The sequence below is a fragment of the Arvicola amphibius genome, chromosome 4, assembly GCF_903992535.2.
Source record: "Arvicola amphibius chromosome 4, mArvAmp1.2, whole genome shotgun sequence".
In the NCBI taxonomy this organism is placed as follows: Eukaryota; Metazoa; Chordata; class Mammalia; order Rodentia; family Cricetidae; genus Arvicola; species Arvicola amphibius.
In genome coordinates, this window is record NC_052050.1 from 51,087,156 (window position 1) to 51,114,269 (window position 27,114).

The window sequence follows — 27,114 nt, forward strand, 5'->3', positions numbered from 1 at the left end:
GCTTTACGGCACTGCCCGCACCGAAGCATCCAGCGCTAAGGAACAAGGTCTGTCACGAGGGGAACGGAAGGACGACGGGGTCGGGGGACTTGCTTTACGGCACGGCGGGATGAGAGCGAGAGCGGCTCGGAGAGACCGGAGGATTTGGTTGGCTTTTGCGACAGCGAATGGGAGAAACGCCCGCCGCGGGCGTATTTGCGACGGAGGCGTGCTAGCGCCCGAATACACTTTGCGACGTCGCGGCGCCCAGGGCCCAGCCCTTGTCGGGGAGAGACGTGTTTAAAGTAGTTACTTTAACACAAGGAATAGGGGCTTCCTTTCACACCGCACGCTCGAAAGTGATATAAACGTTATCTTCGGGACAGAGAAAAGGTAGTTTTATAAATCCGAGTCTCGGTCCTCCATAATGCCAAGACCGGAAATGTCGCAATCCATCCACGCATCGCACCTCTCGTCGCCCGTCCCGCACCTCTCGTCGCAACCTTCCCCGCCTCCGCCCCACACACTTTGCATCACACCTCTCCTTGAGGCACGGCGAGCTGACTGTGGGGGGAGCCCGCGGGTCGTTCAAGACCAGCTTGAGCAACGATTCAGCGAAACTTAGATTTTTTAAAAATTACTAAGAAAAAGCCTAGAGCTACCCCGATAGCTAATATCAATCAACTGAGCTGATAACTCCAAGAGATTACCTGAGACCTATTAACAGAACCGCAACCCTACTAAGAGGACCTCGCTTAGGCTGGGGCGCTATGATGTCATAAGGGGCTTCTCGGCCCTGGCCAGGTCTCTTGACTGTGATTGGTTGATTCGGAGAAGGGCTATGATGGAGAAGGGCGGGAGCAAATTACAGAGACAAAGAAAGTCTTTGGGTGTGACAATTAGAGAAGGGCGTGCGAAGAGGCTCCCAGGCTGTAGTCTCTATATAGTCTTGTTTTTACCTGCTCCAGCGCCAGGGAGCAGAGGCCGAGGAGGTCCAGTCCGACCCTGAGCCCCAGCGCCCCCCGCCCATCGCGGTGGGGGCAGGGACAAGAGGCGGAGCTATGTGGAGCCGGGAGGCTGGGCCGAGTAATTGAAGTGGCTACCAAGTTGAGCCATGGAGAAGCCCGAGTCTCTCGCGTCGGTTAGCGGCCTCACTGCGGAATCCCCTCGGGAGGTTCCTAGGGCAGTACCTGGAGGTGGCCGAGGTATACAAACAGACACCGGAATGCCCTCCGGAGTAGCCTTGTTTCCTGGTTCTGGCCCCCTCTTGCATTCCGGGGGCACTGTAATTCGTAGTCCCGGTTCAATCCAGCCCAATGAAGGGGTAGTGACCCTCAGTTCCGGACCCAGTCTGCATCTCGGGGAGGTTGCAGGTTATAGTCTTGGGTCCAGCAAATCCCCTGGCACTGAAACCGGTGCAACTAGGGCGTCCATCCCTGGGCCGGGGGAGCCTAAGGTGTACCGCTCGGAGAATAATCCACACTCCGGGTCAGCTCTCTTGAACTCTCAAAGCTGTGAGGAGCGTCCCCGGAGCATCCTAAAAAACAGCAGTTCCTTCATGATGAAGAAAACCTCCAGTACGGAGAAGTAAGCTGCTCAGCGGTTAGCCAGGAGCCAGCAAACCTGAGATGGGAGGGAAGAGTTCAGGACACCTAGGGCGGAAGCCAAGAAAAAAGGGGCGGAGTCCTGAAAAGGGGGTAGGGGACAGTAGGTGAGAGCTATTGGGTAGGAAATCTGAGGTGCCAAAACTTGTGGGAGGCGGCAAGGGTCACAGAAATCCTGGCCGCAACGCACTGTAATTACCACTGGGCGTCTGGCTCCAATCCTAGCCTCTACAAGGGAATATCAGAAGAGTTCTGTGCATGCCTGGAAGGATGAAGAGACCCCTCTGTTGGGTGAGGGTCCCCAGAAGAGCATCCTCCTTTGCTGTGTCCTCCCCACACCTTAGGAAATCTCAGCGCTGGGATGAGATGAACATCTTGGCTACCTACCACCCTGCTGACAAAGACTATGGCTTTATGAAGGTGGATGAACCCAGCACCCCCTACCACAGGTGCTAAGCCCTCAGCCCTAGGTTTTCAGCTGGAACTCCTGTATTCTAGCAAGAGAACAGGAGGAAGAGGCCGAGAAGCTTCAGGTACTAGCCCTGCTTCCCCTCTTCAGGCTGCAGGACAATGACGAGGACCTGTCTGCCGGGTCTTCTCTGAAGGTGACCCCTGAAGCACTGGCAGAGAGGTGAGAGTCTACTGCAGAGCTGTGCCCTCTGCCCCATACCTCTGAACCCAGTCTCAGTTAGCTTTGTTCTTTGGCCCCTAAAATGGTACACACTACACGCCCCCTTGGGCATAACCAAAACCGATCTGGGGGATCTCCAGCTTGGTCCCCACCCACCACCTGCCCCCACAGTTGTTTTCTCCCTTCTGTACCCCCAACTAGTCTCCCTCCCCTTCAGGTTTGCCACAATGGACAATTTCCTCCCCAAGGTCCTCCAGTATGGAGACAACAAAAGCTCAAGGACTGCAGATAGCTTTGCCAAGACTTGTACGTGAGATGTGGGTGGGGCGGGCCTTGATGGATGGGGAGGCGTGTGACCCTTCAGGGAAAGCCTGGAGGGAGAGCCAAGCCTCCACACTGGCCCACAGACTCCAGTGATTTTGACAAGCACCGAAAGATACACTACAGTGAAGGCAAATTCCTGAAGGCCCCAAGAAACCTGCCCTCAGCCAATGAGGACGAGAGCAGTGGGGCTAGTGCCAGTATCAGCAGCAGTAATCAAAGTGTGATGATGGACCTGAAGTCCAGGCCTGTGGACAAAGGCTGGGCAGGAAAACTGGCCACAGGAGTCAAAAATGAGACTGTCCTGGTGACTGACAGCCGTGCCCTAGGCACCAAAGGTTAGTGGCAGAGACCTCAGGACTGAAGAGACTGTAGACAAAAAATTGGTTAGTGACAGGGACCTCGGGACTGAAAAGACGACCGTAGAGGAGAGGCTCTTCCAGAGTCCAGATCTCCCTGAACTTTGCTTTTTTCATATCTGCTCTCTGGCTCTGCTCCTCACTTTTCCGTTCTATTCTGCTCTCCAGAGCACTGGTGTACAGTCCTGCTGTCTGGTAGAGAGGCAATGGTTGGAGGTTACTCCAGGGAAGAAAAGGGACAGCTGGAGCTGAGTATCCACTCGGGGTGGCCTCCAGAGGTGACAGGCTGGGGAACAGACAGTTTGAGTGAACCACTGGGGGAGGCAGACTCACTGAAGGTTTTCTAAACTGGGGGCGGGACGGCAGATGAGAACTGGGTACCTGAACATTTCCCGACTGGTAGTGGCCCACTGTGCCACTTAGGATTCGTAGGCATAGCAGGTGGCCACAGACTCAGACTGGGTGATTTTTCAGATTCTGCCACTTCCAGAAACCAGTTCCCCTCAGCTTCAGACTCTACCGTGGGGGAGCAGACTAATCTACAGCGCAAGGAGTATTACAGTAAAGGAAGATACCTGAGGTCCTGTTCCCGCCCAGAGCTCGGAGAGGATATAGAAGATGAAGAACAGGACAGTGAGAGCTGGGGAGGACAGCCAGGGGTGGACGGGCAGAACAAGCAGCTTGCTAGGTGCCCCAGCCCTCATCTCACGTTACTTCCAGGTTCTTCAGGCCTGATATGGGTTACTGAGAATCCCAAAGACACTTCAGGTCCTATTGGAAGCCCCATAGGGTATGATAAAATCATTTAGGGCTCTCTGGACATATCCATGACACTATTGCAACCTGGTGAGGGTACCATCTCCCTAAGCCTGGCTCTTAGCAAGCTCCCACCTCCCAGCCTCCCAATCCTAGCAGGCCAGTGCATCAGCATTGGGCATTAAAAGAGGCCCTAACCATCCCAGAGTCTAATGTCTATGTCACAGAGAACAGATACCAGGGATGCTCAGGGGGATTGAGAATCCCCCCAGCCTACCATAAGTCAGTGACGCCGTGCCTCCTCCTTGACTCCTCTCTGCTACCCCACCCCTCTCTAGTTAGGACCATGTCCTCCAAAGGCAATGGGTCTCAGGTGGCATCCAACTCTTGGGCTAGGGGGCTGACACACCGAAGCCCAGGGAACTCAGAAAAGGAACATGGAAGTAACCAGAACCCTCCAAGCTGGAACGGGTGCAGACATGAGCCTGGGTAGAGGCAAGGGGGTACTTGAACTAACCAGAGAGGCATTGGGATTAAGTGGGTAGGTTCTAGAGATTTGAGGCTCACATGAACAAGAGCTTACCCCAGCTGCAAGAAAGCCCAACCTCCTGTTTCTCTAGATGAAAGCTTGTGGCTCCAGTGGACTCAGGACAAAGAGCCTAGACCATGGAAAATGTAGCCGGCTGAGGATGGGGTGAGGACAGCCTTCCCCTGCCCTTCCCACTCTAACAGAAGACAATAAAGACAACATCAGGAACCAGACTGGGCCCGCTGTATCGAGTATTGGGAGAGTTGGGGGTGTGGGAGTGTCCATGTACAATAAATCAGGAAAGCAGAGCCAAGAGAAGGAAGCTGAGCACAACCCAAGGGACTGGACTCCTAGGAACAAGCACTTAGGGGCTAAGGCAGCAAATCACAAATTTGAGCATAAGTTGTTCTATGTGATGAGATCCTGTTTCAAAGCATAAAACAAAACAGGGTTTAAAAAAAATCAGTATCTGTTTTATTCACTTCATGTGGTGCACCTGTTTGCGGTCAAAGGAACTTTCCAGAATCAATTCCACTGAGACTTCTGGAGATCAAACTCAGGTTGTCAGGCTCGCTGTGTGGCAAGCACTTTTACTCAGGAAGCCACCTTGCTGGTCCCCTAGGATTTTTTAAATTTTATAATTATTATTATTATTACTATTTTTGTTGAGACAGAGTTTCTCTATGTAACTCTTGGCTGTCTTTCTGGAACTTACTCTGTAAACCAGGTTAGCCTCAAATTCACAGAGATCTGCCTACCTTACTTCCCAAGTGTTGGGATCAAAGGTGTGTGTCACCACAGCCTGGCAAAACCTAGGATCTTGAAATGGCCCAAGCTTGCAGCAGGATGGCATTGCCTGATATAATTAATTGACCATCTTTAATCCCAGCACTTGGGACAGAAGCAGGTGGATCTCTGTGAGTTCGAGGCCAGCCTGGTCTACAGAGACAACCAAAGGTTACACAAAGAAACCCTGTCTCAAAAGACAAAACAAACAAAACCCCAGAATCTACTGTTATTTACCACAATTAACTGAGTGCTGGGATTCAAACTGTACAACCACACCTGGCCTTGAAACAGTTATCTCACAGATGAGGGGACTAAAGGGTTGGAGACCTCGTCCTGGGTCACACAAACTTTTCTGTTGTTTGTTTGTTTGTTTTGTAGACAGGGTCTCACTGTGTAGCTCTGACTGGCCTGTTGCTACATAGACCACACTAGCCTTGACCTCACAGAGATCTGCCTGCCTCTGCTATAATTAAAGGCAGGTGCAACCTTGCCCTACTAATCACACAAATTCTTAAGTGACCGAGACATCATTTGACTCTAGATCATCATGCTTTCCCTCAAAAAAAATTATTCACCGAAGGAGAAAGGAGCTAAGAAAGACTGGGGTTCCAGAAGGAAGGTGACAGCATACAGTCTCTGGGGGCGGGGTTGTGGTTTCTCTGATCTCAGCGCCCCCCCTCCACCCAGGCCCCACCCCTGCCCCTCCCAGAGCTGCCTAGAAGTGGTGGGGTGAGAGCTCCTCCCGGGTCACCCCTTTCCCTTTGGGGAAAGAATTGCAGACCCAGGCCCTACCGACCAGAGAACCTCTTCTTCCTCATCACTACCCCTCCTGGGGGGTGGGGAGTGCATCTACCTACATCCCTCCCCACCTGCCTGACCTCCAGGGCCCCTGGGCCAAAGCAGGTCACCTGAGATGACGGTCAAGTTAGATTTTGAAGAATGTCTCAAGGACTCACCCCGCTTCCGGTAAGTGTGCAGGTCCAGCAGGCTAAGGGGTGGGGATGGGGACGAAAGGTTCCACATGCCCCGACAAATAGCATCCCCCAGGCCGGACCTCCCTTAAAGCCTAGGCCACAAAGAGACACGAGGGAACTGATGGGAAATGGTGTCTCACGCCTGTAATCCCAGCACTTGTGAGTCTGAAGAAGGAAGACTGCTGTGCCTTCCAGACTAACCTGGGCTCCAGAGTGAAACCCTTCAAAATCGAATTACAAAAAGCAAAACCCCCATGCTTTCCAAAGCTCTTCTACTCTGCCTGGCTGCACCATCTGGCCTTTATAATTGGCATTCCTTCTTCCTTCTCATTGGAACCCCTCCCCCAGCACCTGCCCTGGGGCGGTTAGCAACTTCCTGCCCTGGCCACATCCACCCTCCTGACACTTCCTGCTCTGGTCTTGGTTATTGAAGCTTAGAATGTGCACAGTAGCACACGAGTAATAACTGGCTTGTGGGTGGGCGGCCATTCTCAACTCATTTGTCTGTCTGTACCCCCCACCTTGATGATAAGCAGAGGACCTAATGGACCCAAGCTCTGTTCTCATGACCCTGTCCCTCCTTTCTCAGAGCCTCAATTGAACTGGTGGAAGCTGAAGTGTCAGAATTGGAGTCCCGCCTGGAAAAGGTGACCAAGTCAAGAAGAAAAGAGACAGTGGGACACTGAGAATGAGTTACACGGTCATAGAAAGTTAACTGTCCCTGGGCATGATGGCTCATAACTGTAATCCTAGCACCTTAGAGGCTGAGGCTGAGGGAGGACGATCACCATGAGTGTGTGTGTCAGCCTGGTCAAAGCTCAAGAGCAAAGAGGGGGTCTAAAAGATTAGGAAAAAAATTCTGTGCCTTCAATAAGTTTAGTTGTTTGTTTGTTTGTTGTTTTTCAAGACAGGGTTTCTCTGTAGCTTTGGAGCCTGTCCTAGAACTAGCTCTTGTAGACCAAGCTGGCCTCAAACTTGCAGAGATCCACCTGCCTCTGCCTCCTGAGTGCTGGGATTAAAGGTGTGCACCACCACTGCCCGACTAAATTTAGGTTCTTAAAATAAGGCGTGTTCGTTTGTTTTGTGTGCATTTATATAAGCTCCAGCCCCTGGTTCTGCTTTCTCTAATGTGTTTTCTAACATGTATTTACTCGCTCTGTGAGTTTTCTATTAGTGTTTAACAAGTTCAGTTGCTCGACAATACACATCTGCTAGTTTGTCAAGAGTCTGATCTGATCACTCAGCTGTTTTTGGCTCTGGGTCACGTGAACAGCAGTCAGGGTCTTTTTTTTTTTTTTTAAAGATTTATTTATTTATTATGTATACAACAACATTCCTTCCATGTATGGCTGCATGCCAGAAGAGGGCACCAGATCTCATTATAGGTGGCTGTGAGCCACCATGTGGTTGCTGGGAATTGAACTCAGGACCTCTGGAAGAGCAGTCAGTGCTCTTAACCTCTGAGCCATCTCTCCAGCCCCAGCAGTCAGGGTCTTAACCAAAGCTATGGTCTCATTTGAAGACTGGGACTTTCAAGATCATGGGGTGGCTGTTCACAAATTTTCGTGATATTTCACTGCTATTACAGAACTGGGGGCCGAACCTCTAGAGGCCACCCACAGTTTCCTGCCATGAGGTTTTCCCTCTCCACAGACATGTCCTAGCATGGTTACTGCCAGGAAGAAAGTGATTTTTCTGTGTACTACCAAGGTGTCACATGGTGTGGCATGGAGTGCCATCCCATTGCCTTTGCCATACTCCGCCTGTTTCTTAGCTCTCGGGTTGGATTACCTGATTACCTCTAGTTCCAGGAGGTCTGAGTCCCTCTTCTGGCCTCAGACACTCTGCACACACACACACACACACACACACACACACACACACACACACGGTTTATATCTTTAGCATTGGTGAGGCAGAAACAAGCAGATCTCTTGAGTTCAAGGCCTGCCTGGCCTACCTTTTCTCTCTTTGTCTCTCTTTTTCTTTTTCTTTATTTTTTTTGAGGCAGAGTCACAAGTAGTCCAGGCTGGCTTTGAATTTACCCTGTAATTGAACCTGACCTTGAATTCCCAATCCTCTGACCTCTACTTCCCTCCTGGAGATGGAATCCACCTTCTGCTTATTAGGCAGGTCTGGGTATATGTCTGTGCATCATGTCCATGCCATTGCCTACAGAGGCTAGGAGAGGACATTGAATCCCCTGAAATTGAAGTTAAAGACAGTTGTGAGCTACCATGTGAGTACTGGGAATTGAACCTGGATCTTTTGCTAGAGCAGTCAATGCTCTTAACCACTGAGCCGTCTCTCTAGCTCCCTAAATGTTTTTAATTGAATATTTAAATTTAGGTTAATAATGCTCTTGCAGTAATTGCAAAGAGAGGCCATGTTTCCATGAGCTTTCCCCAGTGAAGCAATTTTTCTCCATTATCAAACTTCAAAATTCCTAGGTAGTGGTGGCACACACCTTTAATCCCAGCATTTGGGAAACAGAAGCAGGTGGATCTCTGTATCTCTGTGAGTTAGAGGCCAGCCTGATCTACAGAGTGAGTTTCAGGACAGCAGGGCTATACAGAGAAACCCTGTCTTGAAACACACACACACAAACCAAAATAAATAAAATAAAGAAAAAAGAAAAAAAGAAATCCTTAAAATTAGCATTGGCACAGTATGATTAATGATAAAGTCAGCAGGGCTCAGGAGAGGAGGCTCAGTAAAGTGCTTTCTTTGCAAGCATGAGGAACCAAGTTTGATCCCCAACACTTACATAAAAATGATGCTGGGCAGTGGTGGCACACGCCTTTAATCTCAGCACTCAGGCAGAGACAGGCAGATCTCTGTGTGTGAGTTCAATTCCAGCCTGGTCTACAGAGTAAGTTCCAGGATAGCCAAAGCTACAGGGATAAGCTCTGTCTCGAAAAGCAAAAACAAACAAACGAAAAACCCAAGCAAACAAACAAAAAACTAAGACGTATTATGGCATGCATTTATAATGCTAGAATTGAGGAGACAGGAATCTCTGGGGCTCTCTGGACCCAGTCTAGTCTGATTGGTAGGCTTCAGGCTAAAGAGAAAGGAGAAGCCCTATCTCAAAGGAAGTGAACTCCTTTTTAAGGTAAGGTCATACTATGTAGCTTTGGCTGGCCTGGAACTCACTGTGTAGACCAGGCTGGCCTCGAACTCACATAGACCTGCCTGCTTCTGCCTCAGGAGTACTGATCTCTGCCTGTCTGTCTACCTATCTACTGTGTGTGTGTGTGCGCGCGCGCCCGTGCGTGTGTGTGTGTGTGTGTGTGTGTGTGTATGTATGTGTGTGCGTGCCCGTGCGTGCGTGCGTGTGTGTGTCCGTGCGTGCATGTGCATGCATGTGTGTGCATGTCTGTGCATGTGTGCATGCGTGTGTATTTGTGTGTGTTTATGTGTGTGTGTGCCCGTGTGTGTGTGCCCGTGAGTGCATGCGTGCATGTGTGTGTTTGTGTGTGCAGGCACACGCTGTAGTGCCTGTGGGGAGGTCAGTGCACAGTTTTTGGGAGTCACTTCTCTCCTCCACCATGCGCTCCAGAATTGCACTTTGGCCTCCAGGCTTGCATGGCATGTGCCTTTACCAGTGAAGCCACTTCACTGACCTGAAGTTGGCTTGCTAAAAAATGGAAGCGCAGTGTGGTGGCACGTACCTTCCTCAGCACTCAGGAGGCAGAGACAGGCAGAGCTCTATGAGTTTGAAGCCAGCCTGGTCTACAGAGCAAGTTCCAGGACAGCCTTGGCTACACAGACAGATCCTGTCTCAAAAAAAAAAAAAAAAAAAAAAAAAAAAAACCAACAGAGTTGGAGTGATGGTTCAGTGGTTGAGAGTACACAGAACCTGAGTTCCATTCCCAGGACGCACATCTGGCGGCTCCTAACTGCCTATAACTCCAACTCCAAAGGACCTGACGTCCCACTGTCCTCCTCACTCATAGGCAAGCATATACATGTGTGCATAAATAATAAAAATGTTTTAAATTAAAAATTTTTAAACTGGGAATAACAATGAAGTCCATTCAAATTGTCTAATGCATTAAAGGTTCCTCTTTATTGCTGACTGCAGTTGTATCCTATAGATGTACTACTAATTACTGGTTTAGGGTTTTTTGTTTTTGTTTTGTTTTGAGACAGGGTCCTTCTATGTTGTCTTGGCTGGCCTGGAACTTGCTATCTTGACCAGGTTGGCCTCAGCCTCACAGAGATCTACCTGCCTTTGCCTCCTAAGTACCTGGAGTAAAGGCGTGGGCCACATGCCCGGCTAGTTATTGGTTCAGTTTTATGAAAGGTCTTTTCTCATCTACGGGATAAAGGGGCTTGAGTACTAGGTGAACTAGACAGTCTGCTGCTCTACATGTGAGGTGCAGCCGTGTTGTCTCCTTGTCACAAACTGATGTGACTTGATCTTGGTCAGTTTCCTGACCTCTGCTGATCATGCTAGCCACTTTCAGCCCATGCTATGTTTCTCAGAAGCATCCACAAGTCCCCAGAAAAATGTGCTGGAAAGGCATGCATGGGGCCTTGCCGCCACTTCACAAAGCCTCCCTGTGGTCTCTTAGCAGCCTAGGCCAAGCTGAAGGACTCCACAGACAAGCGCTCCATGCACAATATGGCAACGCATGGCCAAACTCTAGCATGCTACCTTGAGGGTGCTGCAGCCATGGCCTGTGGATAATGACACCCAGGGGTGAGGAGACTGATCTGGGATTCTAGCTCAGCCATCTGGCTTTCCCTTCCCAGATGTGTTAGAGCTCTGAGCATGACAAAGGTGCTGAAAGATGGGCAGCTGGTCACCTAACATCTCACCTGGCCTTGCTCCTGAGGCCTCAGTGGCTAGTTCATATTTGCAAGGAAATGTTTAAAGAACAGGGAATGAGACCCCTCCCTCGCAACACACACACAACAGAGGCTGTAGAACTGCAGAGAATGGGTATCAGTAACAAGACGGTGCACAAACGGGGCACAGAAGGGTAGGTAGGATTAGACAGGGAAAGGTATTTGAGAAGTAAAGTTGACTTTGGGGAGATTTGAGGAACGGGCAGAAATTTTGAAACAGGCATAGGAAATGGAAACTAGGAAGCAGAGATAATGGCGTCGTGGGTGTGGTTTTGAAATGGCACTGCATGGGGCTGGGTGGGATGGTAGATGAGATTAGGAAAGGGTTACACAGTCTTGGGCACGGGGAGCAGTGGAGCAGAGTAGAGGCATCACCTGGTGCACTGACCACGGGTACTGTCCCTCTTGTCCTTTATTCCTTCCCAGCTCCTCAAGTTGGGTACCAGCCTCCTGGAAAGTGGGCACCATTACCTTGCTGCCAGCCGTGCTTTCATAGTTGGCATTTGTGACCTGGCTCACCTGGGCCCACCTGAGCCCATGATGGCGGTATGTGATGATTCTGAACCAGGCCAGGGCTGTGATTGCTGGGGGTGGGGACTGGGGTAAGGAGATGCTGTGGAGGAAAAGGGCTGGACCTGAGCTCTGCAGAGCCCGGGTCAGAGCTAAGCTGGGGCTATCGTCCAAGAAGGGTCCAGCAGACAGAACCTAGAGTTGGGTGGACCTTGATGTCCCATACCTGGTACTTTCTCTGTGTTTTTTCTTGCCCAGGAGTGTCTGGAAAAATTCACTGTGAGCCTAAACCACAAGCTGGACAGCCACGCCGTGAGTGGGGGATGTGGGGCCTGGGGGTGATGGAATGGATGGGGCAGGGTTGTCTGATCCTGACTCTCACTTGTCAACTTCTTCCAACAGGAGCTTCTTGATGCTACTCAACACACACTGCAGCAACAAATCCAGACTCTGGTCAAGGAGTGAGACGGGAGGGAAAGGGGTCTTATTTCCCAGGAACTAGCCCTCCCTGTCTTCCCATTTCCACGGGGCCTTTCCAATAGGAGGAGCTGTGAGGGTGGGTGGGGAGTGACCTGCCTTCAGCCTTCCCAAGCATCCCCAGGACTTGCCTCTCACAGGCTAAATGACAAGATATTGGTGGTAGTGGTGGTGGTGGTGGGGTTATCCTGATATTTTTCTCTCCTGGGGATGGGAAGGTAAATCCGTGATTTTTGTTTTGTCTTCCCTAACTCTAGAGGTCTCCGAGGTTTCAGAGAGGCTCGCAGGGATTTCTGGAGAGGGGCGGAGAGCCTGGAGGCTGCCCTTACCCACAATGCAGAGGTCCCCAAGCGCCGCGTCCAAGAAGCAGAGGAGGCTGGAATTGCTTTAAGGACTGCCCGAGCCGGGTACCGGAGTCGGGCATTGGATTATGCCCTGCAGGTAGGTGCCTACCCCAACCCATCCTCCAGGATACCTTGAGGTGTCACCTCAAGAGCGGGGAGTCCCAGCGTGTGAGGGAAGGATGTGCTGTGATTTCAAGACTGACCCCAGGTCTTTTTGGACCTTCAGGTCAATGTGATAGAGGATAAGAGGAAGTTTGACATCATGGAGTTCGTGAGTTTTGGGAGCCGCAAAGATGGAGAGGAACCTGCTGTGAGCAGGAGGGGAGACGGAAGGGGAAGAGAGGAGTAGCCTTCCTCAGCTCTGCCCCTGCCCACCTTGTCCCTCAGGTGCTACGTTTGGTAGAGGCCCAGGCTACCTACTTCCAGCAGGGCCATGAAGAACTAAACCGCCTGGCTCAGTATCGGAAGGAGTTGGGTGCCCAGGTGAAGGACCCTAGGCAGTTGGGGCCGGGAGGTTAGGGTACGCTAAGGTTACTCTCCTGGCCTGGTTGGGGCAAAGTCAGACATCTGGGATGTCCCTCCTGTGCCCAGTTACACAACCTGGTCTTGAACTCTGCGAGAGAGAAGAGAGACATGGAACAGAGGCACGTGCTACTGAAGCAGAAGGCGAGTGCTGGTGCAGGATGGGAGGAACACAGGCCAGTGGCTTTGGTCTCTGCCTGCCCCAGCTGTTTTTGATCCTCTCATGCCCCCAGGAGCTGGGTGGTGAGGAGCCAGAGCCAAGCCTAAAGGAGGGGCCTAGTGGCCTGGTGATGGAAGGACACCTTTTCAAACGGGCCAGCAACGCATTTAAGACCTGGAGCAGGTAAGACAGCTGACGCAGCTAAACTCACCCTGCTGAAGATTGTGGGACAGGTGATTACTGTCTGTGCATATCCAGATATACCCCTGAGTCAGCAAAGACAGACAGACACCGAAGTAAGTGGCTTGCTGTGTTAGAAGCTAATAATAAAATGCCTGGCGCAGCCGTGTAGGCCTTTAATCCCAGCCCTGGGAAGGCAGAAGCAGGTGGATCCCTGAGTTCAAGGCCAGCCTGGTCTACATAGCAAGTTCCAGGATAGCCAGGGATACATAAAGAGACTATGTCTCCAGAAAAGCAAAAGAAAAGAATAATGCCTGGAGTTAGGGTGGTGATGCACACCTGTGATCTCAGCGCTGTGCAGGAGTCAGGGTGGTGGTGCACACCTGTGATCTCCGCGCTGTGCAGGAGTCAGGGTGGTGGTGCACACCTGTGATCTCTGCGCTGTGCAGGAGTCAGGGTGGTGGTGCACACCCGTGATCTCAGAGCTGTGCAGGAGTCAGGGTGGTGGTGCACACCCGTGGTCCCAGCGCTGTGCAGGAGTCAGGGTGGTGGTGCACACCCGTGGTCCCAGCGCTGTGCAGGAGTCAGGGTGGTGGTGCACACCCGTGGTCCCAGCGCTGTGCAGGAGTCAGGGTGGTGGTGCACACCCGTGATCTCCGCGCTGTGCAGGAGTCAGGTTGGTGGTGCACACCTGTGATCTCAGAGCTGTGCAGAAGTCAGGGTGGTGGTGCACACCTGTGATCTCAGCGCTGTGCAGGAGTCAGCGTGGTGGTGCACACCTGTGATCTCAGCGCTGTGCAGGAGTCAGCGTGGTGGTGCACACCTGTGGTCCCAGCGCTGTGCAGGAGTCAGGGTGGTGGTGCACACCTGTGATCTCCGCGCTGTGCAGGAGTCAGGGTGGTGGTGCACACCTGTGATCTCAGAGCTGTGCAGGAGTCAGGGTGGTGGTGCACACCCGTGGTCCCAGCGCTGTGCAGGAGTCAGGGTGGTGGTGCACACCCGTGATCTCCGCGCTGTGCAGGAGTCAGGGTGGTGGTGCACACCCGTGGTCCCAGCGCTGTGCAGGAGTCAGGGTGGTGGTGCACACCTGTGATCTCAGAGCTGTGCAGGAGTCAGGTTGGTGGTGCACACCTGTGATCTCAGAGCTGTGCAGGAGTCAGCGTGGTGGTGCACACCTGTGGTCCCAGCGCTGTGCAGGAGTCAGCGTGGTGGTGCACACCTGTGGTCCCAGCGCTGTGCAGGCTGAGCGAGAAAGATTCTGAATCTGAGGTTCCAGGTCAGGCAGAGCTCCCAAGCAAAACTCTGTTTAAAAAATAAAGGTGAGGAGCTAAAAGAAAGGGATGACAGTGTTATAAAAATATACAGCAAGGGACATGATGATCTGGGGAGAGGAGGTAAAATTTAGTTTCAATTTTTTTGTTTGAAGGGCTGAGGATTAAACTCAGAGCCTTAACCCTGCTAGGCAAGGGACTTACCATGAACAACATCCACAGTCCAGGGTTCCCAAATCTCTTTCTTTCTTTCTTTCTTTCTTTCTTTCTTTCTTTCTTTCTTTCTTTTTTAATTTCTACGGGTGTCAGGTACCCTGGAATGGTAACTACAGTTTTGAGCTCCATCTGGTTGCTGGGGATTGAACCTGGGTCCTCTGGAACACCTGTCAGTGCTCTTAACCACTGAGCCATCTCTGTAGCCCTCAGGGTTCCCAGTTCTAAATAAAATGTCAGGGGCTGGACTTGGTGGATTATGCCTGCAATTCTAGTGCTTGAGGAGGCAGGGGGATTGGAATTCTGTGTGTGGACAAATAGGCAACAGAACTGGCCCTTTATCGTGAGGCTTTTGGCACCCACTCCTTTTTATTTTTTTCAGACAAATCTCATGTATCCCAGGCTGATCTCAAGTTTACTACGTAGCCAAGGATGACCTTGAACCCCTGCTCTTCCTGCCTCCACCCCCAAAAGCTGGCATTACAGGTGTACAACACTGCCTGGGCCAGGCGGTGGTGGGGCATTCCTTTAATCCCAGCATTCAGAAGGCAAAAGCAGGTGGATCTCTGTGAGTTCAGGACCAGCCTGGTCTACAGATTGAGTTCCAGAGCAGCCAAGGCTACACAGAGAAACCCTGACTTAAAAACAACAACAACAACAACAAAAAAAAACCTTTTGAGTTACTATTTCAAGGATATCTGAAGGAAAGCATTGTAGACAGAGGAAGAGTTAATAGGAGGGTCCTGAGTTCTCCCAGTGCTTATAAAGCTGGAGCTGCGAGCCTGGTCAGGGTGAGGGAGGAAGGAGGAGGAGCCAGAGCGCGTGGGAATCATGCTAGAACTTTGCAGAAATTGGTAGTGCTTTGAGGACTGCTCTGAGGAAAATGAGAAGTCCTGCAGGGTCTAAGACAGGACGGTGACATGTCTTGATGGGACTACTTCATCTTCCAGAACTACCACCAGCCCATATGGGACAAATGAGAAAATGGAGCCCCTTCCCCAACATAGTTCCATTTGTCAAAAGCTGTAGCAATAAGCCTGGTCTAAGGTGAGAAGACTACAAATCTGAGGCCAGCCTGGACTGTGGAGGGAATTTCTAGGCCAGTCTGTGTGACTGGCAAGATCCGATCCCCAACAATTGTAGAAGTGGGAGTGAGTCCAAGGCCTTGTGACATGCCCAGAAATAGCGCTCAAACTGCTACCCCTTGACAGCTGTCTCCCACTTTGATCTCCTTCAACACTGGCCACACTAGAAAAAATAATTGCAACAATAAACTTTTTTTTTTTTTTTTTTTTTTTTTTGGTTTTTCGAGACAGGGTTTTCCTATAGTTTCTAGAGCCTGTTCTGGAACTAGCTCTTGTAGACCAGGCTGGCCTCGAACTCAGAGATCCGCCAATAAACTTATTTTTAGTTAAAAAGAAAGAAGGAAAAGCAAGCTGGGTATGGCGGTGTGTGCCTGTAGCCTTTCCTTTAAGGTGGAAGCAGGAGGACCAGGATTTGAAGGCTAGCACTACTGCCATCTGCTGGAAAGTGGGCTTCATCATATGTCCAATCTGAGTTGTCCAAGGAACGAATACCCCTTCCATGTCCTATTCTGCACAACTTCCCACCATTCTCTTGAATGTCTCATGGGACTGCCAGCCCACCTCTCTCTCTCTCTCTCTCTCTCTCTCTCTCTCTCTCTCTCTCTCTCTCTCTCTCTCTATTTTGCTCTTTTTGAGACATGGTTTTCTCTATGTAACACCACTAACTGTCCTGGAACTAGCTCTGTAGACCAGACTGGCCTAGAACTCAGAGAGATATGCCTGCTTCTGCCTCCCGAATACTGGGATTAAAGGCGTGTGCTCCAAAATTCCTAAGGGGCAAAGATCATAGTCTGTCTTTTCTCCATTCCTGAGCTTGCTCCCGGACTGCCCACGCACTCAACCATTTCGTCTTTTCCAGACGCTGGTTTACCATTCAGAACAACCAACTGGTCTACCAGAAGAAATACAAGGTAGGTCTCCTGGGTGCCTAAACTCTAGATACAGTCCGCCCTCACTCACCGTGCTGTATCTTGGCTCCCTTATCACTTTCTGCCAGGACCCTGTGACCGTCGTGGTGGATGACCTTCGTCTCTGTACTGTGAAGCTCTGTCCAGACTCAGAAAGACGTTTCTGTTTCGAAGTGGTATCCACCAGCAAGTGAGTACAGTCCCTTGGGGGCAATATTCTAATATGTCTGAATATTTACAAACCAGAAAGGCAGGGCCACCAAGATGAGGCTCCCTGTTCAGTTCTGGGGCTCAGTCCTTTCTTTGGCAGTTGGGTCGAGGCAGGGAGCCTCGGCTGAGAGCACAGGGTGGTGGAGATATCGTGGAGGAAGAGACTGCCAATTTTTACAGACGTACAGGTGCTCTTCTTATGATAGGAATTATATTCCAATAAATCCACTGTCAGTTGAAAAGATATTGAAAAACCTGCTGTACACATAGCTTAGCTTAGACTTGGCCTTCCGTAAGCATGCTGGAAACCCATTAGCCTACAACCACAAGTCTCTTTACAATAAAATGTTATTGAATACTCCACTGAAAATCAAAATGGCTGGATAAATACTCATTTGTGCATTAATATTGAAAAGTTATTTTTTTTTTTTTTGGCTGGGCGGTGGTGGTGCATGCCTTTAATCCCAGCACTCAGGAGGCAGAGGCAGGTGATCTGTCAGTTTTAGGCCAGCCTGGTCTACAGAGTGAGTTCCAGAACGGTTAAGGCTACACTGAGAAACCCTGTCTCAAAAAACCAAAATATATATATATATTTTAAATCCATATGACCAGTTCAGCACAACTGAATGTCAGTTTGCCCATTCTGCCTCATGGCCCTTGACCTCAGACCCCCCTGTGTCACTCTCACCCATCCCCCTCCCAGGTCCTGTCTCCTCCAGGCTGACTCTGAGCGCCTCCTGCAGCTGTGGATCAATGCTGTTCAGAGCAGCATTGCCTCTGCCTTCAGCCAGGCTCGCCTTGATAACAGCCCTCGTGGTCCAGGCCAGGTATCTTAATTTGGGCACTGGGGACCATGTTGCCCTGGGAGATGGAGACCCCTCTCCCTTAGGCCCCTCGTTTACCCTTTCTTCCTGTTTCTTTCAGGTCTCAGGATACCTTGCCCTGGGCTCTGCTGCTACCCTGGGGTGTGGCGGGGCAGCCAGAGGAAGGGAACCTGGGGGAGTTGGGCAGGTGGCAGCCCAGGTACAAAGTGTAGAGGGAAATGCCCAGTGCTGCGACTGCAGGGAGCCGGCCCCAGAGTGGGCCAGCATCAACCTCGGTGTCACCCTCTGCATTCAGTGCTCCGGCATCCACAGGTCATTCTCTAAGACCCCAAGCCTGAGCCCTGCTTTCAGCTGCCATGTGGCTTCTCACAAGGCCCCTCTTATGCACCTTACCCTGTTTTGTTTCTTATATTCTTCTATGCCACTGGCCACCAAACTTGCTGCAAAAATTGCAATGCAAGTTGGGTATAAGATAGATTTAGGAGGATCCTAGAGGAATTTATTGTCCTTTGTTTTGTTTTGTTTTGATTTTCAAGGGTTTCTTTGTGTAGCCATGGCTGTCCTGGAACTCGCTCTGTAGATCAGGCTGGCCTCAAACTCACAGAGATCGGCTTACTTCTGCCTCCTGAGTGCTGGGATTAAAGGCATGCACCACTACTGCCCAGCCCAGGGAATTTGTTGTCTTGATCAGAGGAAGCATGGCTTAGGGTTTGCTGAGGGTGGGATAGCCAACCGAGCTCAGCAAAGAGGTTCTAAGGTCCTACCAAGTTCTTGAGGCCTCACCACCATTCTGGAGAGGGGAAGGGAGATGGCACAAAAAGAATGTTCCAGACCAAAATACTGTGAGAAAAGTAAGGGGCTAGCCGGGCGGTGGTGGCGCACGCCTTTAATCCCAGCACTGGGGAGGCAGAGGCAGGCGGATCTCTGAGTTCGAGGCCAACCTGGTCTACAAGAGCTAGATCCAGGACAGGCTCTAGAAACTACAGGGAAACCCTGTCTCGAAAAACCAAAAAAAAAAAAAAAAAGTAAGGGGCTAGAGAGCATGAGGTCTTAAAATGAAACAGAAGATAAAGGGAGGGATGGTGAGCAGACTGCCTCTTGGCCGAGCTCCTCCACACAGCCTCCACACAGGCCCAGCCTCTGAGTCTCTTCAGTAGCAACAGCTTCCATGACTACTGCACACACAAGGTATGACTCTCCCTCTGGCCCTCCAGGAGCCTTGGTGTTCATTTCTCCAAAGTCCGGTCTCTGACCCTTGACTCCTGGGAACCAGAACTTGTGAAGGTAACTTGGGCCATTGCAATGACAAAGGGCAGCGAAGTCCTGAGGGCTCAGAAACTCACCCTATTACCTGACCTCTTTCTCTTGGCCTCTCCTGGGCCTCCTGAAGCTTATGTGTGAGCTGGGTAATGTCATCATCAACCAGATCTATGAGGCCCGGGTGGAGGCCATGGCAGTGAAGAAGCCAGGGCCCAGCTGCTCTCGGTGAGGCTGGGGTGGAGGTAACCAGGGCTTCCTGCCACTGGGGTAGGGGGTGGCAACGGGATGAGGGACCTAGGGCTCTCTTTTCCCCACCTCCAGGCAGGAAAAAGAAGCCTGGATCCATGCCAAGTATGTGGAAAAAAAGTTTCTGACCAAGCTTCCTGAAATTCGAGGGCGAAGAGGTGGCAGGGTACCCCCAAGAGGACATCCTCCTGTGCCCCCAAAGCCTGCTGTCAGGCCGCAGCCAGGGATTGTCAGGTCCAAATCAGGTAAGGAGTGTTTGGCTCATTGCTGTCTGCTCAGTAGCAGGCCAGGTCTTCTAGGGAGGCAGACTAGGACATCCCCTGGAGAGAGTTGGGAGGACCAGACTATAGTTTCAGGGGGTTCCAGTAGGGCATGGGACTGAGCATGGGGAAAAGTGTGGGGTGGAATATGTCATGTCAGGGAGAGCCACAAAAGGGGTATCTTTGCTAGGCGGTGGTGGCACATACCTTTAATCCCAACACGTGGGAGGTAGAGGCAGGTAGATGAATCTCTGAGTTCTAGGACAGCCAGGGCTACACAGAGAAACCCTGTCTTGAAAAACAAAACAAAAACAAACACAAGGAAGGCCAGGGAGGCCATCTCCAGTATGAGAGAAGGCAGGAGAGGGCTGAGCTTGGCGGTCCTGCCCCAGGCAGTGGAAGGTAAGAGGTGAGTCTGTCAGGGAGTTAGTTCACCCCTGGCATCCAGCCAGTCTGGGTGGTTGGACAGGCTGAGGTGAGTGATACTGTCTCCTCCACACCCAGGGCCCTGCACACATACATCCCGACACGTATGCACACACACATCACTCCCATCTCACCACAGCCCTGAGTCACAAGTGCCTCCCCACAATTTAGACGTGACTTACTCCCTCACAGCATCTGGGGACTGTGCTGAAGATTTCTCCCTGGACCCAGCACTGATTTTCCTTAACAGAGTCCCCATCTGATGACCTGGGAAGCCTGCACCCTGGGGCCCTGCTGTTCCAAGCTGCTGGACATCCTCCATCTCTTCCTACCATGGCTGATGCCCTGGCCCATGGAGCTGATGTCAACTGGGTCAATGGGGCTCAGGGGAATGCCACACCTCTGATCCGGGCCACAGCTGCTGTGAGGACCATGCTGACCTCACCTACTTGACCCCAAAGCTCCTCCTGACTCTCCTAGGGGTCTCCATCCCCTAGGGAAATCCCATAGACTGTGTGTTAAGGATGGTTTGGAGGTGGTGAACCAATCTTGGACCCACAGCTTGTATGAGATTTTAAACAAGTTGGCAATCTCTTTGGACCTTTAGCCTCCTCATGAGTATGAGATGGCAGGAGGCCTGAGAGACGGCTCAGCATATGCTGCGCCTGCTGAGGACCATGGTTCAGTTCCCAGGAACCCAGAAGGCAGCTCGGAACTATAACTCCAGTACCAGAAGACCCAGCACCTTCTTCTGGCGTCCTCATTCACTGCATGCGGCACACACACATGCAGGCTAAACACACATAAAATAAAAAATCTCTAAAAAGAGGAATGTCATGCCTCATCAGAGGGCAGAGTAGATTTACTACATGAGCATGTAAGAGGTGACAGCCAAGCCTGACACCTAGGTGTACCCTGAATACCACACTCCACACTCCCATCGTCTTAACTATGCCACCCTAAAACATCTAGAAATCCACCTCTAAAAATGTTATTCCCTCCTGATCTCTCCATGCAGAATTCCCTTTTGGCCTGTGAGTTTCTCCTCCAGAATGGGGCAAACGTGAACCAGGCAGACAGTGCTGGCCGGGGCCCACTTCACCATGCCACCATTCTTGGCCACACAGGGTAGGGAGCCGTGGAAATGCCACCATCAGGAGGAGGTTTTTGGGGGGAAGGCTGCAGCTGAATTTGTTTGTTCTTTTCAGGCTTGCTTGCCTGTTTCTGAAACGGGGTGCAGATCTGGGGGCTCGAGACACAGAAGGCAGGGACCCTCTGACTATTGCAATGGAAACTGCCAACGCTGACATCGTAACCCTGTGAGAATGCCAGGGGGTCGGGTAAAGCTCTCTGTGGGTGGCGGGGTGTGGGACAGGATGAAATAATGGGAGTTCATCTTGGGAGCCATTATTCGTAGATCAACATTGCAGAAAAGTTCATGTGTTTGCTTTTTAAAGCGCTGGTCACCAGAAAGGCATTTTCACCGAGGGATGTAGCTCAAAGGGTGGGAAGTTAGGGAGTGCGAAGTATTTTATTCCTTAATTCCCACCCTTCAGGTTACGACTGGCAAAGATGAGGGAGGCTGAAGCAGCCCAGGGCCAGGCAGGTAAAGTAACCACTCATTTACCAGGACGCCCGGTCCTTGCTTACCTGTCCCCTTAGTGCCCACTTGCATTACTGCCATGGTTTATTCAACACACACGGTTTGGGCTCATCGAACGCGCCCGACCCTCAGAACAAAGGAAGGAATAGGCGCCTGGGCTGCGCTTACGATGCACCCACACTTCAAAAGCTTGCCCTGCCAGACCCCACCCCTACTGCCGATGATGCTTTTCGTAGTAGCCCAGCTGTCCCGCCTGCCAGCCTTTCCTCTGTCCTCCTCAGGAGACGAGACATATCTCGACATATTCCGAGACTTCTCTCTCATGGCGTCGGACGACCCCGAGAAACTCAGCCGTCGCAGTCACGACCTCCATACTCTTTGATTCCAGGCCCCTCCCCACTTTGCCATGACTTGTTCTCTAATAAAGTCTAATAAAGTCTGCTTCTTTCTCAGTTCATTTACTGGGCGACATTTGGGGGCCCGGCTGGGTGTTGGGCGCCGTAGCTTCTTAAGAGATTAGGATTTCTCTAATAGAGGAGGAGGCTGCCTAGCACCCAGTGGCTTAGCGAGAGGGGCTTTCGAGTTCAGACGACAAGGGAAGCCACCGGCGTGGGGACCTGGGCACGCCGGGGTGAACCAAAGGCATCCCTGGAATGCGATGGCTCAGCACCCGCCCCCTCGGGAGTTCCCAACCGGGATCCAACCCCGAGGCCTGGGTTTTCTCAGAAGGAAAGGACTGGAGATCTTGCTCCGACCAAGTTGTACTAGTGAGGTCATGCACACCTGCAGGGAACGTGGGACCTTCGCCGCCACATCCGTAGAGAAGCCTGTGAATCATCCCTCCCCCCCGCTCGCGTCGGCAGGTCCAGCCCGTCCGCCCCGTCTCTCCCGTCGGCGAGTCCCAGCTCCCACCCCCAGCAGAGCCCGGCCGGCGCACGGGGGCGGAGGGCGGGGCGCTAGGGGGCGGGGCTGTCGCTTAAAGGGCCACTGACCGCTGCCCTTAGACCACTTCCTGGGGGGTGGAGAGGACCTCAGTTGCTGCTGCGACAATCCAGGAAGGCGGTAACGCCCAAGTCCCGAGACTCCGGTTGTTGCCAACAGAGTCCTGGGACACTCAGCTCTGACCGCGAGAGCATCGTCTCTCTCCAGCCGTACAGAACGGCTTGCCACCGGCTCCCATCAGTTGCGCCTCCATCTGTAGGGATCCGCGCCCCTAAGCCTGATCGGGCCTCTGGGCAGGTCGTCGGAACCCGGCGTGGACTCACTCGCCGACTGCAAAAGCTATCTATTAAGAAACTCAAAAGTTGAGCCCTTCAGAGTCCAGCCGGTGCTCGCCACCGTCACCTGCTGGTTGAATTCCGGAAACCCACTGTCTGAAGAACACAGAAGGGAATCGCTGACCACGCAGAATCAGAATCGTCTGGACCAAAAGCTCCCTGACCCTGCCTTCTCTTCTTTTCGTCGATTCTTTCATCCTTTCGGAAATTTCTGTGTCCTGAAGCCCCCAATCGCCACCAAGGTAGCTGGGGTGAGCTACAAACTTTGCTGTCTTGTTCTCCAACCTCTGCTTCCAACATAGTGAGCCTAAACGTTACCACCCAATTCTTCCCAAACCCGGGAGGTTCTGCCTTTTTCTTCTCCTTGTCTGTCTCCTACAGTTCCCAAAATTTCCCCCCCTCCTGTGTCTTCTTCACCCCCTTCTTTTGGGGGCCCCGTGACCCTAAATGTGGGGGGAACATTATATTCCACTACATTGGAGACCCTGACACGCTTCCCAGACTCCATGCTGGGGGCCATGTTTAGGGCTGACACCCTTATGCCAGCCAATCTCAACCCGCAAGGAGATGGCCATTACTTTATCGACAGAGATGGCAAGGCTTTCCGGCACATCCTCAATTTCCTGCGGCTGGGCCGTCTGGACCTGCCCCGTGGGTATGGAGAAACTGCACTTCTTAAGGCAGAAGCTGACTTCTACCAGATCCGGCCCCTCCTGGATGCCCTGCGGGAATTGGAAGCTTCTCGGGGTACCCCAGCACCCAGAGCTGCCCTGCTCCATGCAGACGTAGATGTCAACCCTCGTCTGGTGCACTTCTCTGCTCGAAGGGGCCCACACCACTATGAGTTGAGCTCTGTCCAGGTGGACACCTTCCGAGCCAACCTCTTCTGTACTGACCCTGAGTGTCTGGGTGCCATGCGCAACCGATTTGGTGTGGCCAGTGGGGACAGGGCAGAGAGTGGACCACATTTTCGTCTAGAGTGGGCCTCCCGCCCCCGGGAACTTCCTGAAGTGGAGTATGAAAGATTGGGGCTGCAACCACTGTGGACTGGGGGGCCAGAAAATCGGCGGGAGGTGGCGAACACGCCTGCTTTCCTGGAGGAGGTGCTGAGGGTGGCTCTGGAACATGGTTTCCGCCTGGACTCTGTCTTCCCAGACCCCGAAGATCTGCTGAACTCTAGATCTTTACGCTTTGTCCGCCACTGAGAATGCTACCCTTCACTTGACTGCGGAGAGGGAGAGGAATGCTTTAGACAAGGGGCTGATGGCTCTCCCGAAGCCTCTTTCTTTCTAAGTCCTGGCGTGGGAGCTATGAGAGTCAGGGATCCCACCACACCTGACTGGGATTCCCAAATCGAGCTGCTCCGACTCCCAGGACTTGAGTGGTCCAGAAGATCTACGCTGGGGCTTATCCTGGGAAAGCATCTGCGGATTCTCCAGCCCGTTCTTGCTTGAGGATGGGTCCTCTGTATTCAGGGGTGTGGGGAAGTAAGAAGCACCTCTTTGCCCGGGCTACATTTAGCAGCACTCTGGAGGTTTGAGCTCTAGGTGGAAAGACATACTTTGAATTGCCAAATATGGCCTGTCGGCTAGACTGTGACTTCCCCTCCTGGAGCTGGGCACTTATCCTACCATAACCATTAAGAGGCTAGGACATCTGGGAGATTTCTTTACTGTGTCCCAAGCCACCTACTGTGGGAGACTGAAAATAGAAACTTCATCCTAGGTTGACAAAAGGGGGCTAGGAAGATCCCTGTCAGCACGGGGGCTAGAGCGCCCTTCTGGAATTCCGAGTATTTTAGAGGATGCTATATGTAAGTGGGACTGAACATGGGCAAAGATGGTGGTATTTTTTTTGTACCCTGGGCTTCTTTCATGTGTGTGTGTGTGTGTGTGTGTGTGTGTGTGTATGACAGCCAGCATATCTGACTGATGCTAGGGCCCCTAGCATCTTGGTTCCCATCAGTATTGCCGACTCCTGCGTTTATGTGATGGTCCTTCTGTGATCTTGGCATGTCCAGGCCTGTTTGGGGTTGCTTAGCAACTCTCTAGGCTCAGGTATATCTGTGGTATGTGTGAGAGCAGATTGAGATTTAGTTTAATCATAGGGTGTGTGTGTGTTTGCGTGTGTGTTTATGCCCACACCACCACGTAGGCAGGAGGGGCTTGTTTGAGTTTGACTCACTGGGCCCTCCCTATGAGAGGTAAAAGCCACTGGGCTTAGCTGGGCCTCTGAGACGTCCGGGAGCTCTTGGTTGCTGAGACAACCATGAGTCTGTTGCTAGGAAATAGCCGGGTAAGGCCTAAGGCCGTCCTGGGCAGACAGGAAACAAAGAGGTGGGAGAATTGAGAAGGTACAGAAAAGGCTAGCATTTCTGAGTTCCCGAGTGGATGGGGCACACACGCATCGTCTTCACTGGGATTCATCTATCACTGTGACTTAAAAAAAGAGAAATAAAATTGCTTTCAGAACCACAGTTGTGTCAAGACCACTGTCCCCTTGCAACAGAAAACCCTGATGTCTCCCTTTATCCCTTACTAGAGATGCCTTTCAGCCTCCGGTTCTGGGGGCCCAGGGGCAGCTTTGCCAGAGCCAAGGGGTGAAACAATGGCATTGTTCTAGATCAGTCTAGAACCTCAGAACATTCTGGGTCTTCTCTGGTCTAAGGGGGCCCAGTTCCCACCCATCCTCCAGCAGGCCCCATGTGGGTGCTGGCACTGCTTGGGGTTTTCCTGGCCGTTGCCAAGGCTTGTATCTTCTGTCGCCTCCCAGCCCATGCCTTGCCAAGCCGTCTGGCTCAGCTCGGTAGCCAGATGGAGACGCCTTGGAAGGAATGGGCTTCCCCGGATTTCTCAGCCTTTGCCTTAGGTAATATAGGACACAAAAGTTAGCCCTGCGACAGCCACCCATCTACCCTAAAGGGGTGGCCCGTGAGATCCTAGCTGTGTCCTTCAGTCAATACTGCCCCCTCTGGACACACTGGCTTCTCCCTTTGGAAGAACTCTGTGTCCCACGAAATAGGAAAAACAGACTCCAGAGTCTACTGAGAGGATAGCTCCTTCTTGCCTGTCTCCACAGATGAGGTGACCATGAACAAAATCACAGAGAAGACTCACAGAGTCCTGAGGGTCATGGGTGAGGTCAGGGGTTGGGACCAAAGAAGACCCAAGGGAGGATGGGGGTGGGGCTGGTAAAGACGGGCTGATCAGGAAAGGGGTGTGGAAGGCAGCACCACTGAAGTCCAGGACAATATAGCCATGCTGTGCCTCTCCAGAGATAAAAGGATCCATCTCCTTGCTTCCTACATATTGGCGATGGCTTCAGAAGACCAAGATCCCCCAGTACACCAGGGAAGGTATTGATGGGGAAGGCATCAAGGGGGGGTACCTAGGATTTGTAGCCAAGTGGAGTGTGATCGAATAGGTAAGCCACCCCTCTTTGTCATTTCAGCTCTCTGTGCTCCTGTCTGCTGTGAGTAAAAGGGTAATAAGCCTGAAGAAGTTGGGTGGCTGGAAGGGTGGAGGCCCTGGCTTCGCCCGCCAACGCTGCTCCTATTGTCTCCTGCAGGGGGCAGCACCATCCTGTACAACTGCTCCACCTGCGAGGGCAAGGAGGTGTCTTGTTGGCCCCGAAAGCGCTGCTTCCCAGGTTCTTACTCCTTACCCTCCATCCTCCTCCTCAGACCCCTTAGGTGCCCTGGTGTGATCCGCGGGAGCATCCACGGCATCCTGGGTTCCTTGCAGGAAGTCACGATCTGTGGGACGCTAAGATTCTGCTCTTATCGATCTTCCAAATTGTCCTGCTTTTGGGTGTTGTGAGCCTCCACGTGGAGTGAGTTGCGGGATAATCGGAAGAATGCCAGAAACCGTCCATTCCTCCTTCCTCCCGAACCCCTTCCCCTGCTTCCTTCTGGGTCTCCCATCCTCTGACTTCTTTCAGGTACCACCACCTGCAAGCGAAAGGCTTGTGAAGATGCCGGCAGCTTTCCCAGCCCCAGCTCTAAGGAATTTGTGCCCAGGAGTTCCACATCGCTAGGGTGGGAACAAGCCACCTTTTAGACCCAGCCCCAAAGCCTCCGACCCTAAACTTCAGACCTTTGTAGTCAATATTAGTGTCAGCTGCCTCCAGGAACCCAGGCACCCACAGCTGCGAAGTTCCTCCTCCTCTTCACTCCACCAATCAGAGAGCAGTGGATGATGCCAGGAAATTATCTACAGAAGGAAAGAATCCCTCCCCACCACTCCCACAGCCCTCTGTCCATTCCCGGAAAGCGGGGGACGGTTGGCCTGTAGATGCTGCTCTAGGCCCTCCAATGACTGATCGCAAATCCGGGAAGGAGAGTTCTGGAAAACTCTCTCCCTCTGGGGTGAGACCACATCAGTCAGCCCGCTGGCATGCAGTCCCTCCATTGTGTTAATCCTGTGCAGGCCTGGCCTCCGCTCCTGCTGGGCCCAACTAAATTTGGTGTGCCACGCCTTCCGACCGTGCCTGGCCTCTCTCTGCAACTTGGGCTGGTGAGAGAATGGAGATTCTTAGGAA

General features: G+C 52.0%; 4 protein-coding genes across 5 annotated transcripts; all 4 read left to right on the plus strand.

The window, feature by feature from the left end:
• Window positions 1–539: 539 nt before the first annotated feature.
• On the plus strand, window positions 540–4,329 carry LOC119812653. The gene is made up of 8 exons (XM_038327471.1): window positions 540–1,566; window positions 1,928–2,032; window positions 2,143–2,214; window positions 2,463–2,535; window positions 2,603–2,873; window positions 3,369–3,527; window positions 3,615–3,662; window positions 4,271–4,329. Exons 1-8 carry the CDS (start codon window positions 1,094–1,096, stop codon window positions 4,327–4,329), a joined length of 1,260 nt encoding a protein of 419 aa, XP_038183399.1. The 5' UTR covers window positions 540–1,093.
• A 1,358-nt stretch (window positions 4,330–5,687) lies between these two features.
• On the plus strand, window positions 5,688–21,698 carry Acap1 (ArfGAP with coiled-coil, ankyrin repeat and PH domains 1). The gene is made up of 22 exons (XM_038326390.1): window positions 5,688–5,934; window positions 6,532–6,589; window positions 11,226–11,345; window positions 11,568–11,621; window positions 11,712–11,770; window positions 12,044–12,227; window positions 12,357–12,401; window positions 12,518–12,613; window positions 12,722–12,796; window positions 12,886–12,995; window positions 16,421–16,472; window positions 16,559–16,659; window positions 17,383–17,506; window positions 17,604–17,815; window positions 18,718–18,787; window positions 18,894–18,988; window positions 19,085–19,254; window positions 19,946–20,118; window positions 20,714–20,823; window positions 20,904–21,014; window positions 21,252–21,301; window positions 21,580–21,698. Exons 1-22 carry the CDS (start codon window positions 5,882–5,884, stop codon window positions 21,678–21,680), a joined length of 2,223 nt encoding a protein of 740 aa, XP_038182318.1. The 5' UTR covers window positions 5,688–5,881; the 3' UTR covers window positions 21,681–21,698.
• Window positions 21,699–22,291: 593 nt separating this feature from the next.
• Kctd11 (potassium channel tetramerization domain containing 11) lies at window positions 22,292–25,051 on the plus strand. Its single transcript, XM_038327151.1, has one exon. It carries the CDS (start codon window positions 23,082–23,084, stop codon window positions 23,778–23,780), a length of 699 nt encoding a protein of 232 aa, XP_038183079.1. The 5' UTR covers window positions 22,292–23,081; the 3' UTR covers window positions 23,781–25,051.
• A 226-nt stretch (window positions 25,052–25,277) lies between these two features.
• Window positions 25,278–26,545, plus strand: Tmem95 (transmembrane protein 95). Of its 2 annotated transcripts, none has more exons than XM_038329181.1 (7): window positions 25,278–25,443; window positions 25,654–25,710; window positions 25,850–25,930; window positions 26,026–26,050; window positions 26,099–26,223; window positions 26,319–26,406; window positions 26,515–26,545. In XM_038329181.1, the coding sequence occupies exons 1-7, from the start codon at window positions 25,278–25,280 to the stop codon at window positions 26,543–26,545; spliced, it is 573 nt and encodes a 190-aa protein (XP_038185109.1). The 2 variants fall into 2 exon arrangements, with proteins under 2 accessions (XP_038185109.1, XP_038185110.1); XM_038329182.1 differs by having other exon boundaries at window positions 26,026–26,046; window positions 26,143–26,223.
• Window positions 26,546–27,114: the final 569 nt, after the last annotated feature.